Source organism: Cuculus canorus, chromosome 12, assembly GCF_017976375.1.
Source record: "Cuculus canorus isolate bCucCan1 chromosome 12, bCucCan1.pri, whole genome shotgun sequence".
Taxonomy (NCBI): Eukaryota; Metazoa; Chordata; class Aves; order Cuculiformes; family Cuculidae; genus Cuculus; species Cuculus canorus.
The window spans coordinates 19,537,467-19,552,684 of NC_071412.1; the positions used below are offsets into that span (position 1 = coordinate 19,537,467).

The 15,218-nt window shown below is 39.3% G+C and overlaps 1 protein-coding gene across 3 annotated transcripts in view; it reads right to left on the minus strand.

Moving 5' to 3' along the window:
- The window catches only part of TLN2 (talin 2), a 126,587-nt gene that overhangs the window by 59,316 nt on the left and 52,053 nt on the right, over positions 1–15,218 (minus strand). For all 3 annotated transcript variants that reach the window (XM_054077445.1, XM_054077443.1, XM_054077444.1), the window contains 11 exons: positions 14,544–14,648; positions 13,125–13,280; positions 12,109–12,210; positions 9,730–9,806; positions 7,953–8,133; positions 6,735–6,848; positions 5,945–6,053; positions 5,060–5,268; positions 4,125–4,223; positions 2,527–2,694; positions 1,046–1,340 (listed from right to left, as the gene is read on the minus strand). In XM_054077445.1, the coding sequence (XP_053933420.1) occupies positions 1,046–1,340; positions 2,527–2,694; positions 4,125–4,223; positions 5,060–5,268; positions 5,945–6,053; positions 6,735–6,848; positions 7,953–8,133; positions 9,730–9,806; positions 12,109–12,210; positions 13,125–13,280; positions 14,544–14,648 (1,615 nt within the window). The remainder of the gene's footprint in view (positions 1–1,045; positions 1,341–2,526; positions 2,695–4,124; positions 4,224–5,059; positions 5,269–5,944; positions 6,054–6,734; positions 6,849–7,952; positions 8,134–9,729; positions 9,807–12,108; positions 12,211–13,124; positions 13,281–14,543; positions 14,649–15,218) is intronic.

Consider the following 15,218-nt stretch of genomic DNA (forward strand, 5'->3'; position numbering starts at 1 on the left):
AAAACTTGACATGCTTTCCTGTGGACATCTACAGTAATTAAATTCCTAATAGCTACAGAGCATTAGAAACGTTTCTCCACAGATTTCAATCTGAAAAGCAAAAGTGGTTTAGCAAACATTCCCGTGCATCTTTTAAAAAATGTAATCGCTCAGATTTCTCATAAAGATTCCACGGTCAAAATACAGGGAGAATTTAAAACCAGGGAGAATTTCACTAATGCACGCATTCCTCTAGAAGATTGCTGCACAGCCGAAATGAGAGTTTCCTTAAAAAAGGTCTGAAAGTTTTGCTTCCGAAATGTAACAACTAAGACGACTTTACAATAAGAGATTACTCTGTGCCTATGGACTGTAACGCTGTGAATACAACTGTGACTGTAATATTTTCTTTCCTAAACCTGCTTCCGTATAACATGAAAGGAAAGGCGAAAACCATACTATTCACCATAACTGCTTTATAAAACTGATCCTACTTTAAACTTTCTACAAATGGTCTTGGTTTCAAGTTGATACTGCCACTTCATACTGTTGTTACTTCGTAACATTTATAACTATTGATGTTTCAGCATTTGAAGTAATTCACTGGTTCTTTACTAAGAAATTATACTGGAACATTTAAGTCACATCTCAAGTTTCGGTTGATTCAGGAAGCTGCAGATCTTAGAAAGGTCACGGGGAAAAAGCAGAAGTAAATTTCAAAACCTACAATGGAATCTACACATAATAAAAACCATTCACCGGGAAGTATTCGCTCAGGTACCTGTCTTCGTATTTGGAGATGAGAAATTGTTTCACAATTCCATGAAGTGAAGCAGTGGTAGAAAACAGACAAAATGCTACAGGGACCCTCTAACATAATATTGTTTTCACAAAATATTCATTCTATCTAGCACACAGCTATGTGCATTTTGCTGATTTAATACTATGGGTTGAATGCCTACCCATCATGGCAGTGCAGTACATCTCAGAGAAGGTTCTTTCCTTGCATTATTTGAAATGTGCACGTGTCAATCATGGAAAGCTACTGCCCATTAGAGACACTTACCAGCATCTCCCATTGAACTGAAAATACTCTCTGTGACACACATGATGGTATCTGTGGCCTGGTCATAGCGTCCAATGGGCTCTCCCCTGCTCGCAAACTGGCGGACGTGCTGCAAGAGGTCATTCAGGGCTTGACTGACAATGCTGGCAGCAGCACTGACCTGCTTCAGTAACTCAGGGTCATCCGTGGCAGCCTGGCAGGCCCTCACACAGTTCTCCACTGAACGGTCTACCAGTTTCCCTGCCTCAATCAGCTGTTCCTGACACACTGGAGAGCTGATGGTGGGACTGACAACCTGCATGGGGAAAGGACACAAAGCATTCAGAAAAGGCTTATTCACAAATTTGCTAACAAGGGAAACATCTACTACGCTAGTTTTTAATCTTTAACCTAACCATTTTTCCCTAGACAGAAAAAAACCTGCAAGCGAGTATCTAAATAGGTAGTTTCATACACCTAAACTAGGAATCTGGGGTACACATACATCTACTTTAATCATAGAATAGTTTGGGTTGGAAGGGACCTTAAAGATCACCCAGTTCCACCCGCTGTCACAGGCAGGGACACCTCCCACTGGCTCAGGCTGCCCAAGGCCCATCCAACCTGGCCTGGAACACCTCCAGGGATGGGGCAGCCACAGCTTCCCTGGGCAACCTGGGCCAGGGCCTCACCACCCTCATGGGGAAAAAATTCCTCCTTATATCCAGTCTAAATCTTCCCCTCTCCAGTTTATATCCATTGCCCCTCATCCTATCACTACACACCTTTATAAACAGTCCCTCCCCAGCTTTCTTGAAGCCAATTAACACTCTGGGAAAGGAAGTCCCCACCGTGCCTCATGCTTCTTCAGCAGCAACTGAGCTGGGAACCACTGAGACAGTGGTTCTGGAGGGCAGGCATGGGCCACACTCCTCCAGAGTAACTACACCTACCAGCAAACTCCTATAGCCTGGAATTCTAAATAAAATGGAATCTTAATTTGTAATTTGCTTAGACTGAAAATCAGGACTGGCCCAAAACAATGCATCTATTACAACAAGCAGGCCAGTGTAATTAGTGCAAACATATTTTAAATCAATGATCACTAACTTGGTTTTATATTCAGTGAGAAGACCAACTTCTAATGATTTAGCTTTAGATGAGGTCAAACCACCCTAATTCTATTAGTAAAATTCCGCAGTCCCCTGGACAAGCAGTGTTTTTTTAAGTAATATTTTCTACTTTTCTACTTCATCAATATTTTTAATTGACTGGATGGGCTCTGTCATCTGTGGAATGTTCTTTGGGGATTGCAGCAACACCTCGTATCCTCATGGCTCCTGACCACCACTGTCAAGGGTGACAAGACACTAACCAACAACTTTGATACTGCATAATCCAAGAGCTACGATGGTAACAGAGTACATTGCCCAAGACCACTGGAAATAGAAGCACACACTCAACATAACGCCTCGGCACCTCTCAAACACCGCTGGTCTCACCTTCGCACAAGCCACGAGCTGGGAAGTAGAGAGCGCACACTGTGTAGCAGCAGCAATGACCCTGTTCTGCAGGACTGTATCCTCAGCAACCTGTGCTACGTTCTTGGCCTTCAGCACTAACATGGCAGCAGCATTCGCAACAGCTTTGGCCAGACTCATCAGAACATCCTGGCAAAAAAAGGAAAGGGAAAACTCAGTCTTATGAACAAAAGGTATAGACTTTGTTTATATTAAGATCAAGTATCCTGAAAGTAAGACATTCTCTTGCACCAGAGCTCAAATGTCTTGTTTTGTCCTGAATTACTACGTGCTCACATTCACTTCCTGAGGATACACTACTAGTAGAAAAATCATCTATCGCTAAACATAAGTACCTACAGCAAGGATGACAGCCTCAAGAAGCAAACTGCTGAGGACAGACAGTGCTTGTGTCAACACAAAATTCAAGTACTAAATAGTGCTTAACAGTAAAGACAACTGCCACTCAGGTTTTGAAAATGCCATTTCAAACCACAATATTTCCTGGTCCATTATGTAAATATAGCCTTATGGATTAGTGCTCCAAAACAGAACTCAAAACAGGTGTCAATTCCATAACATTTTTCCCTTACACATAAATGACTTAACTCTGAAAGAGCAAAATTAAAACTTGCATTAATTCCTGCAATGAAGTAGTTCAGAAGTTTCCTTCCCATTTCCTCACTTAAAATGCTACATTCCATATAATTCTGGTTTTTAGTGGGATGGAGTCTTCCTAATGCCTGTACTTTTAAAATGACCTGGCTTTCCTGTAATAAGATACTTCCAGTAGACCTAGGCAATTTCAACTTCATGACAGAAGGAAAACCTTGGATTTTGAAAACTACAATAACTGGTTTTCTTTTTGGTTTTAGGATATGAAGGCATGATACGCCATCCCTCTCCTTACCCACCTTTCTCCAGCACTCTATAGCACTTATCAGAACGTTTTGACTCTTTCCCTTACCCAAGAAAGAGAGGGCTCCAATACATACTCAACTAGGAATACAAAAGAGAATTCTGATGAAACTTGCAGACCGATTCCCTAGTGGATCAAGTGTTTGAAGTGGCCTGTAAGTTATATTAGCAGACATCTCGGATACAGTGCACTCCAGAGGCCTATCTGTTACTGTAAATTATTTCCCCTTGGTTCTGGTGTGAACCTGTTCTGGGCATTGAGTGAAAAAAATCCAGATGTGTTTTTAACAGCATTTCAGAAGAATGGTTTCAAACTGCTAACAGCTAACAGTGTTATTAGGACATACAGACATTATAATTCATAAAACTAATCATTTTAAAGAAACCGTAAAGAACATGAAAAGCAAGAGTCTGAGGGGTATACAGTGCAAAGAGCTCTCCATTAAGTAAGAAAGTGTCTTTACGATGCACAGAATGAATTAAGGGTTCTTATGAAGTCAGCACCCTATGACTGCGTAATTAAAAACAATTTCATAACGGATTATCCTCAATTAGATTGAGAAACTTCAAATCTAGCATTTCCTAACTGCAAGCCTGGTTTTATGCAGTTACCTCATTAGAAAGCCGCACAGTTCTGACAGTGACAAGCAACCCCTCATTACCTGGAACCTTTCATCTGTTTCATTCTCTCCAATTTGTCTCAGTAGCTCCCCGCTTGCTTGCCCAATGCTTCCAGCTGCAGTCAGAACTGTCTGTCGAGGCTGCAAAAAGAGCATGGTGAAATACATGAATTCAAAGAAAATGAGCTGTACTTGAATTTTAGATTCCCTGAAGGAACTTTCGCATTAGTATGGAAAAAAAATAATTATACAATAGGAATACTTCAAAAAACTATTTTCTTCATTTTTACTTTACTTTTAATTTTTCAGCTTTTACTTTCACTTGCACAATTGCACATCGTTATTTCAGGGGTTTCATCTGAAGTGCTCCCAGACAACACATAAAAGAATTTTGAAGAACTTGAAGAGAGATTGTTGTTAGCTCTGAAGCTAATTAAGGACAGACAGTCAATATGTCAACTGATCTTAAACGTTAGGATTTTGTGTTCTTCAAAACCTAACCACCTGAAGAGATCTATGGCAAACTGGCTGCAGACTCCAATTCATAACTGATCAACACAGCCTATCCTGGTCAGCACTACTCTCATTTCTGGAAAACTACAACATAGGGATTAAATTCTTATTTTATATTTCAAAGCAGACAGAGATAGTAAAGAAAAAAATCATGAATTTATCTCTCCACTTCCTATTAAGCTGACACATAGTACTGTTTGAAATTTGTTTCTACTAGAGAATTCAGCGCTCACATAAATTATTTATTACATAAATCAATTAATCTCTGCATACAACACAGAACTTTCTAATATGAAGGTGCAAGACTTTAAGGCCAGATGAAGGAATAAGAAGTAGTCAAAAGAACTGCTTGCACAGAGGACATTATGTGGCACTGAGCAGGTGAGGCTAAGAACCTAAAATGTCTCAAAAAAGTAAAGCCATGCACTTCAAAGAGAGAACCTGAGAAGTTTCCATCTATTCACCTCTCCTGAAGTAGGTTGCACAGCCTTCAGCAAGTCTGAGACAGCACCGGCCAGTGTTCGAGCAGCTTTCAGGAGGTCTTCTCCACTTCCAATTTCATCATCCATGAGTGCAGCAAGCAGTTTCACACCTTTAGACATCTCAGTGAGGTTGGAAGAGATGGTTGTAATTGCACATCCCACGGCAGTGTAATCAGTGTCAACCGGGTCCCCTGTAGAGCAAAAGTTTTTTTCATAATCAGAATGCTTTAGTGGTTAAAAACAAAAAAGAGACAACTACCACAAGTTACACTCTGGAGAGAGGCAGAAGAGGCATTTCAAAATAGCCAAGCAATACCCGCTAAATAATTTCATTGTCACTTTAAAAACAATAGACTTCCATAATTTTTCTATTTCTACATTTCTTCTTCTTCTACAAGAATCTGTGTCCTAATAGAATTCCAGTTCATTGAATGCAATGCGCTGAAAAGCCCACATTTTTGGCTATCTTTCAACATTGTAAGAAACCTAGGTAATAGAGCGTTGACCTCTTCAAGCCACACACAGCTCCTTCTACTTGTACTTTGCTGAAGAAAAAAACACTGCCAATAAATACATAATCTCTCTCTTTCTGACAACTGTTAGATCAATAACGTTTTTCCGAAGTAACCTGCAAACACTCTCTACTATAAGCAAGCTACATTTTATCTTCATAAATGGTCCTAACTTCAGTGTAAGAGAGAACATTGAAGATGCAAAAATTGTGTTGGGAGGGACAGAAACCTCGTTCTGCAATGCACTTAGCTAGTAGGTATTTTGACCAAGTTTTTTCTCCAGATACCTTAAACCTCACCCCTTTTTTACTTGAATTAGGCTGATAGCAAGGAAATCCTTCCCTTGGTAATTTACCTGCTGTAAGGTTAACAACAGATGCAGTTCCTGCAGTGATTGCATCAACTTGAGAGTGTATTTCATGTTTTGATTCATCAACCTTGTTCTGAACCCATACTCTTGATGCCTGAAGAGCAGTAACAAAACCAAAGAATTAAGGATAGCAGTTGAGGTTCTATAAGAGTATTCACTGAGTATCTGTAAGAGCAGATACTATGTAAATCTCTCCTTCCTTCATGAACTTTTAAAAGTGAAACAGGGGGCAACAATTAAGCCATTTAAGTGAACTATGTGAGCATTTTCTTTTGCTGAATCATTCACTAGAGAATTGCTATCACATTTCAACAGCTGCACTTTTAAGGTAAATGCCATAAACAATGCATCCATGAAGGCCAAGCGTTCTTGACTAACAGTGTCCCCCCGCCCCCCTCATAAGCAATAGTCTCTTGATCTGTCCTCCTGCCCTAACCTGGATCAGGAACAACAGAATCATATCTTGTTTGTGGTTTTTTAATGTCCAGGATGCAGTCACTCCCACCATATATACTGCCCATAGTTTGCATTTAATTATACATATAGGAAATACACAGCATTCCAGATATGGTTTGCAAGGAAGTCTGCTACATCTATTCTCAGAGGACTGCTAAGAGTGAGGTGGAATAACATGAATTCCTTCAACGTGGCACAATTTTATCCCATACTAAAAGCTTTAGCTATACGTCTTTAGATCTAGGGAGAATGACTAAACTGACCTGTAAACATCCTAAAGCATTAAGATCTATTTCTATGAGGGATTAGAAAAACTCACCATGTCCTGCCCTAGAGGCGGAAGGTTATCAACTTCACTGAGGTCAGCTTGTGCCTGCTGAACAGCGTGCATACTGGTATTAATAGTCCCCATCAAGGCTTGCTGAGCTGAGGTCTGAAAGGTAGAACGAGGCACTGACCTGTCTGCTATGTTCCAAATGGCACTTCAAGCAGATGTTACACATGCACGAAGAGACAGTGAGTGACAACAACCCAACAAGCACACCGGGCCATTTCAGATAGCTACCTTTTCCCTGGTGCAAAGCTCTCTAACAGCCCTCTCACACAGTCTGGATTCTGCCTATGCCATTTCATAACCCTCTGTATTGCACACATTCATAATATCCTGAACTTTCTGACATCGTGCAATGCTCAGCAGACACACAGAAAACCACCAAGATGTCTTAATGACTTGCATTCCAGGAATACAAAAACTGAATTTGCTTCTAGAATACCATTACTAACCTCCTGCAACAGCCTACCGATGTAATCAAGGACAATTCTAAAACTAAACTGCAGCCCATAGGAAGGGCCCATGCTGGAGAAAAGTGTGAGGAGGAAGGAAAAGCAGAGAGGGGCTCTGATAAACTGACCATTTGGGAGCACAAAGCAGAATAGTCCAAAATGAAGGACTGAAGTTGAGTCTAGGTAAAAATGGGGTGGTGAGAAAGCGTTCTTCTAGTTTTTGTCTGTTTCTCACCATCCAACTCTATTTCAACCGACAAAAAATTAAATTAAATTTCCTCAAGTTGAGTCTCTGTAGCGCATTAAAGTAATCAGTGATCTCTCTATCTTTCCATAGCTTTTGATAGCCTTTTAATTTAAATGACAAAACTCAGCATCAGCTTTAAGCCTGCTAAAAAAAATTCTAAATTGGTGGGCTAGTGATAAGGTCTATGTAAGCCTTTTTCTTAAAACTGCTTTACTTGTGAGTCTTTAAACCTTTTTTTCTAACCCCTGAATACTGGTTTAACTACTTAGAAGTGAAAAAAAGACTGGAAGAGCTGGCTTTAAAGAAAATCAGGGAACAAATCGAAATGTGACACTCTAAGGATGCCGAAAAATTATGTTCAGTAGGACAGTCAGGAAGTCCCTCACTCAACATCCTCCTCCTGCTCTTAGTAATAAACACAACACACAAGTTTCTGACTACTTGCAGCACAGACAAGTTTCAAATGCAAATAAGAAGTTTCAAATGTAAAACAAGGAAGTTCCTCACAAGAGGGGGCATATGTCCTCGGTGCATCTGGCCAATTGTGACTTGTTGCTGGGGAGAAGGCATGATGCCAACGTTGAAAGTCTCTGGGCCACTGGACCCTGAACGCATAACAGCTGGCAGCGCCACAGAGCCGTGCTCCACCTTCCCTGTTCGGTTGAACTGCTGCTGCAAGATGGTAGGTCTAAAAACAATAAAAGAAAAACCAACACAGGGAGAATAAGTTAGCACCTGCAAATCAAATACATGCTATTTAAACTCATATTTCATCACATTTGGAGAAGCTGGAAAACTTCAGTGTTTTTCTTTCTTACCTTTTTCTAACATATTAGAAAAAAAATAATCTAGAGCTTTTGGTAGATCAAATATTAACAGCACTAATGAGCAGGCATCAAAGGAAGAAGGCTATGTGCAGTTTTTGTATCTGTGGTACAATAGCTTTACTCCTTTAAGATACTTGACAGAACTGAAACAAGGTTTATGGCATAACATCTGATTTGTTTCAGTTGTATTATAGGCTGATCAATAGAAAGAAGCATGAACTCTGTGGAGACGCCTTTTGTGAGCAATCCCTAGACTTCGGATAAAAACTAACATTCTTTCTTCCCTCTTTATACAGATGTGCACACACAGTACTTGGTATTAATCTGGCAGCATGTCAGATCTTGGGTTGGGATGCAGGATACTTTCAAGAATAATTAAAGTTACTGTCGTTCATGGTTATGAACCACTCTGCCAGATATACTACTCATATTAAGGTTCAAGCTCTAACATCTAGAAGTGTTGACAGAAATTCTGGCTTTAACAATAACAGTCTGCTGGGGAAAAAGAGATATTTCAATTGTGAAAATCTTGTATTCATCTAGTACACGCTTTGAGTTTCTCTGCACAGCACTGCACTAACAGCATACTCTGGAAATGATTTGGAAAGGGCAATGTAAAAAGAAAGCACATCTGAACATGTGTGATCCATCAAAAGTTGAAATTTCACATAAGGTGAATATCTAACGAGTCTCTCTCTTATAAACCATATGTTTAACAATAAATCAAATAGACTTTTCACATGCACTGCTGACACAGCCATTGTCAAGAGTTCCAAAAGGAGACTTGAATGGCTCACTCCAGCTTAGAATGTCAGGAACTTATTTCTCTTCCTTCACTGCAAGGAAAGGTTTAATATTTCTTTTCAAGAGTACAGCCAGCTCTGCAGCTCTGCTTTTTGCACTGTTCAGTTACTCTCCCATCAGAACCAAACCCGACCTACTAGTACCAAAACCTTACCTTTACCCATACTACCTGTCTGATGTGTTTGTCTCAAGTGGTTTGGAGCCTACACCAGCTCTGTTCACGACAGTGTACTATCAGACTGACAGACGTCAAATTTACTGGAAGCCACAGATCTAGCGGACACAAGCAACTAAAACCTTGTAAATCCTAAATGTTTGCATGAAGATCAAAAATCTATCGACATTTTCAGCTCAGCATCATAATTCCATGCCACCCCCACCATTTTGCTGAATTCCAGTCTGAATTCCTTTGTTCAATGGTTGAGATACCACAAGCATACCACGATTTTGTAACAAAGACCCACAATTCAATCCTCAAATGAAGCTAGGAGCCTGCTGAATTGCCTGGGGATAATACTTCTTTGTGTTCAAATAGCCTGTAGAAAATAATTCTGTAACACTAATAACTACACTGTTTCATTTCAAAAAACTGCCTCAGCTAAAAGGTGTCACTCTTACATAAAAAGAAATTTCTTTTTGTTGTATACACTCACTTTTTAGGTGAAACAGATTCTTCCAACATGGTTGATTCCTCATCACCTTCAAGCCCAAATCTATCTTTACTTTGTTTCTGGAAGGAAAAAAAAATTAAACAATATGTATTGCTTTTTGCTTTCTCTCCACCATTTCCTTGCCATTTATCAGAGGTCTGGTCACATCACCTTCAGAATCTTGTCCAGCGTGGAGTATCATGCTTTTTGGCACTGTGTGACAACAAAACCTCCACCTCAGAAGAGGTGCCCTTCAGCATCCAGCAGACCAGGTTCTAAGCCCCAGCAGATTAAGCGCACAAAAGAAAAAAGCCTATTGGTGCCTTTCTGAACAAAGGTATAAAGAAAGTGCTGAGATACTGTCTCTTACCACAGGAAAAACAAATTCTGAGGATTGAGTGATATGCAACAACAGCACATCCCAGCACAGACAGGACACGTATCAGCCTCTTTCCTACTCTTTGAAATCAGGGACAACAGACTGATCCAGGTAACCAGGAATTAGCTGCAAGTCATATTTAGCATCCTGAAATGTTACTATGTGGTGTTACCTACCACTGGAAAATACATATCATCAGGAAAGATCATATATTTAATACTGTATCAAGTTATTTTACCATCGTTACTTCAAAATTCTGGGCAGTCTGCACATCTGACTTTGAGGTATTTTTTTATACTGGTATAACAAAGTTGAAAATACACAAGGGGAATAAGTCTAAACACTAGAAACAACAGGAAACCATCATAAGTTATAAAAATAGTGTCTTGTAGAAACAGACCATTTCTACTTGATTGTGCCTTACTTCCATATAATGTGAAGTAAATACGTATACATCGATAGGTGAAAAAACAGTAAAAGGTACTCAAGTTCAGGGTTCCCTGTCAACTAATGACCTATCAGTGAACTTGCAGGACAAGAGGGGCTGGAAAGCGTTGCACCAATAACACTTCAGCAGAAAAAAATGAACCACCAATCTGCACCAGAACAAACGAGTTGGAATAGATCAAAACACCCCAAGAATTAACATTATGCAACTGAAAGTGATAAACCACACTTTGAAGTTATCACAGACATAACTTAGGCTCAACAATTGGAAACTGCATGCTTCTCGCTCACATCATGAAACATCATGGGCATTTATTATTTAACCTGTTCCTAATTCATCTGTTCTAAAGCTAGCTGTGTCAGCAGATTGAAAAGAAGAAATCAAAGGACTGGAAGGGAGTGGAAATATGCACATTTGTATTCTATCAAGACAGAAAGGCTGCTTTCATTTGGCATTAGAGAGCAAAGCTACTTTTGAAGCTTAAGAGCTAGAATCAAGTTTTAACCATCTATAGAAACCTGCAGTTTAACATTTATTAAAACTGAGACTGACAGCCTCAGAGAAAAAGACGTGTGCTGTGATGAATTCTGGCAATCCTCCTCAACCTCTGATTTCATAACACTTGATGCTACATCCTACACTGTTCACATGAAAAATGACAACGCATTCTCCTAAGCTGCTTAACTTTTAGGAGTAATTTCTTTACTACCAAAATCTATTACAGCAAATAATGACGTAGTTTGGTTGAACTTTAATAAAGTAAAAATTTTCCAAGGAGCAACCAGTGCTATTTGAAACACTTCACTTTTCCATACAGCATGCTTAAAGAATGTCCATTCAGCCCCACATTTGTTTGCAAAAGTGGTCGTTTTCTCTGTTGCGCTCATTTACCTGTGAATATTTTGAATGCTAGAGATGCATATGAGCGCTCCTCTCCCCTGCCAGGTACACTCCATAAAACCAAGTTTCAAGACAGTCCAGCCTCTTCACAAACTCTGATTTTATCCCTCTTTCTGCACAACTGAGATGTAACTCTTAGCTTTACTGAATAGAATAGTTTCAAAGTAATATAATGATTTTTATTTTCTTCAGTTTTCTCAGCACTGCTTCATTACACATAAGAGCTGCTGGACAACTATTGTCCAGTCCTTATTATAGTTTTAAACGCAGCTTCCCCAGGATCATTTCTTCCAACATCATTCACCACTTGGGTCCACAGCTTAATATCCATAGACAAAGCTTTGGCCTCTTTTCTGGATATACACTCATAGTCAGTTGTTTCTGTCCAGACAGAAAAGCAAACCCCCAGCACGCTGTACTGATCCTGACCTATACCATCGCTATAGTTAACAGCCTTGATGTTTTCCAGAACTGCTGACTTGAGGTAAAGGGAAAGCGCTTATACTACTGAACGGTAAAAAAATAATTAACATCAAAACGTAAGATACAACACTGACTTCATGAGAGAAAGAGCAGCTTGCACACAATTGAGCTTTTGCACCACTATATAGCAATTTTTACTGCATTATTACTACATGTTGTCTTAATACTATACCTTCTTTAGGATTATATCAATGTAACCTGCAATTAATTGAGAGATCTGTTCTCCTTCAGTGGTCTGTACTGAGTAATAGCTTTCCTGATATTCACCAAAATCCTGAAGGAAAAGAAGAAAAATGAAAAAAAAAAAGTCAATGCTAATGTAAAGTAAATAAATGAAGAAACAGTACCAAACATGAGTAAGAGAATTAAAATGTTAAAAAAAGTTTGTACAGACATTTTATTATATCCAACAGTAAATAAAACTGCTCCAGGATTCTATATGGGGAATGAGGGAAGAAAGGGAAGGATGTTTTTTTATTGCAGCTTCATCACAGATGTTTCATAGATTCAAATGCCGGGAGACCAAGAGATACTTAAGTCTGACTTAAGACTTATCCTTATCTGAAGGATACAGAGGGGTGTTTAGACTTTTATTCTAAGCCATAATCACCTATGCAATTGGAAATTAGATACACATGATTAAAGTGAATACAATTTTCTGGCCACTGCCCTCCTGCCCTAGCACTTTAAACAACCTTATGATATCCAAAATACTCGTTGCAATGGTCTCTTACTGACCGAATAATTACCAAAATGTCACATTCATATAAGTTCTCTAAATCCACAATTACCAAATGTATTGATGAACCATCTAGCTTTGTTTACATTCATACTTTGCAAGTCACTAAGTGCATTATGAAAGGCGATCACCATAAGGGTTTAAGAAGGTGTGAAAAATGATCTTTTAACTGTTTTAGTGGTTTGGCACAGAACAGATTTCAACAGCATTTTCTGAAAAGATTTCAACAGTAATTTTGTGGACCCAGTCCATCCAGAAACATCTAAATACAGAGTGATCCTAGGCACCAATAGGGGCCAGCTTGTTAGTTCAGGACTCAGTGATTCTACATAACGCTAGGAAATTACAGACTGAACAAGTTACATTAATGAAACTGTTCTGAGTATAAGTCCATCTTTTCTCATTGCCACATAGATCCTTCTTCCTCTGCATAGATACAAAAAGATTACCAGAGTGAAGCTTTTAGGTGAGGCAGCCCAGCGTTTCACAGTTGTCAGTGGCCATTCCTGCAACACCTCCTTGGTCTTCTCATCCACACGCATCACAGAGTCTTTGGTGACACCGAGCAAACGAGGAACCAGCTTGTTTTTGCCCTTCATTTTTTCCTATAACACAGTGCGAAAGATTGTTTTTCATTCAAATGGAGCTTGCCATAGGAAAAAGGAAAAGCATGATGGAATATATTGACCAAGGGAAGCAATTGGCATGCAGAAAGCAATGCAAAACTCCAGACTCAGTCTGTCTGGTCATAGACAGCGATTTTCAAGTAATGTATTAAGAAGCTCTGGTCTTTACTGGATCTTTACTATGCAGTTCAAAAGACACTCCCTTCTCCCTCCTCCAGGCAACAGAAGCCTTTTAGGGATTGTGAAAACAAATCTTCCAAAGTTACTTTAAAAAAAACCCCATGATGGCAATCCAGAATTCTAGACACAAGACTTCCTCTGTAAAACCGTATTAGAGAAGCTGAAAGGGAAACTGGCATCAGGGAGGACTGGGAAGTCAGGTTGCCCTCAACATCTCCCTATAAAACTTCTGGAGAAATTAAAGGAAAGCCCACTGGGTCTGACAATTAGGCAAGATCACGCATAATTTGCCCTATTTTTTGCATTGGAAATCTTAGTTCTTTTCAGTCTGTGAGAACATCCTAATGCATGCAAATATCACAAGGAATGGGGCAGGGTGAATCTGCATGCTGCCAACTGATGTCTCCTTATTTGTTGGACATTCTACCTCTTTAGTTTTCCAAGGCTGCAGAGTGTAGGCCCAACTTAATTTGCTACATGAAATTCATCATAAAATAGAACTCTAAGTGTGGGAATGGAAATGTGTGCCTAGGTTTAGCCTCCTTTCCATTCTATGCCAGCGGTTACTGAACACTTGGGCACTAACGCTTCAGTCCCACTTTCACAGCAGAATATCAGTATCTTGGTACCAAACTATTTCAACAACCTTAAGACGATGACCCGGTTTACTGTAACAATTAAGAGAAATTAATCAAGTTATTCTTCAGATGGAGTTTTTCAGCATGCAACGCATATTATCATTAAACTTCAAACAAGAACAACTTAGGAGCTCTTTGTGGATGTTTTTCTGAAGACAGTACTTTGTTGGTAATCAAAAGAAAAAAGAAGAAATACCAATTTGAGTAAATTAAATAATGCCAGACTCAACTTTCTTTCTGGAAGCAGCACGACAAGGATCTAGACTGAAATGATAATTCTGTCCCATATAGTAATTTACACCTTTTTGCCAAATGTTGCTTTCAGACAAAAGGCCGCAAGAACATCTTTGACCTTTGCTTCATGCAGAATCTGAGGTAATACATAACCAACCACACAACATGGTCACAGAAAGATCTACAGTACCTTAACAAGAAAAAATGACACTCCGTAGGTCCGCAGGGAACGGGCTAACTTCACATACTTCACTTTGGCTTCTATTTCAGTCATCTCACCACAGTTTTTGTGCTCCTGTAATGAGAGTTCAGTATCACTTAGGCAGAAACACTGCTTTCTGAAAACAAAGAAAGAAAGGATATAGCTTTTATCTGTTTAAAGATGCTTAGGTAATATTCATTATAACTAGAATATCTGAAAAAATACTGGCTAGAAACGTTAGTAAGACTGTATTCCATGATGCCTCACATTGGAGAAAATAAATAATCTGCGCAAATGGAGCTCCTCTGTGACCATCATCCATTCTATACGTGCATATAAATACATTTAAACCACTTCTGAAACAGTTTACAACTCTAAGCATGGCTACTATTTCACACCATTAAGTTTCATACAGTTAACGCCTCTTTACTCAGCTTTTTAAAATAAAAAAAATGTAAGAGTCCCAGCACCCATATTTTTTTCCAGGAACAGACTATTTATTCCTGCTTTGTGCCCAAAATGGCTGATTCATAAGAGCCCCATGCCTTGTAACTGACTGTTTCAGATCTCTTGTAGGTACTTCCAATGGGCTTTTTTTTGGCCAGTTGCATCCTTATCCACATTTTTTCCATAACATTAAAAGAATTCTACAGGTGAAGAAGA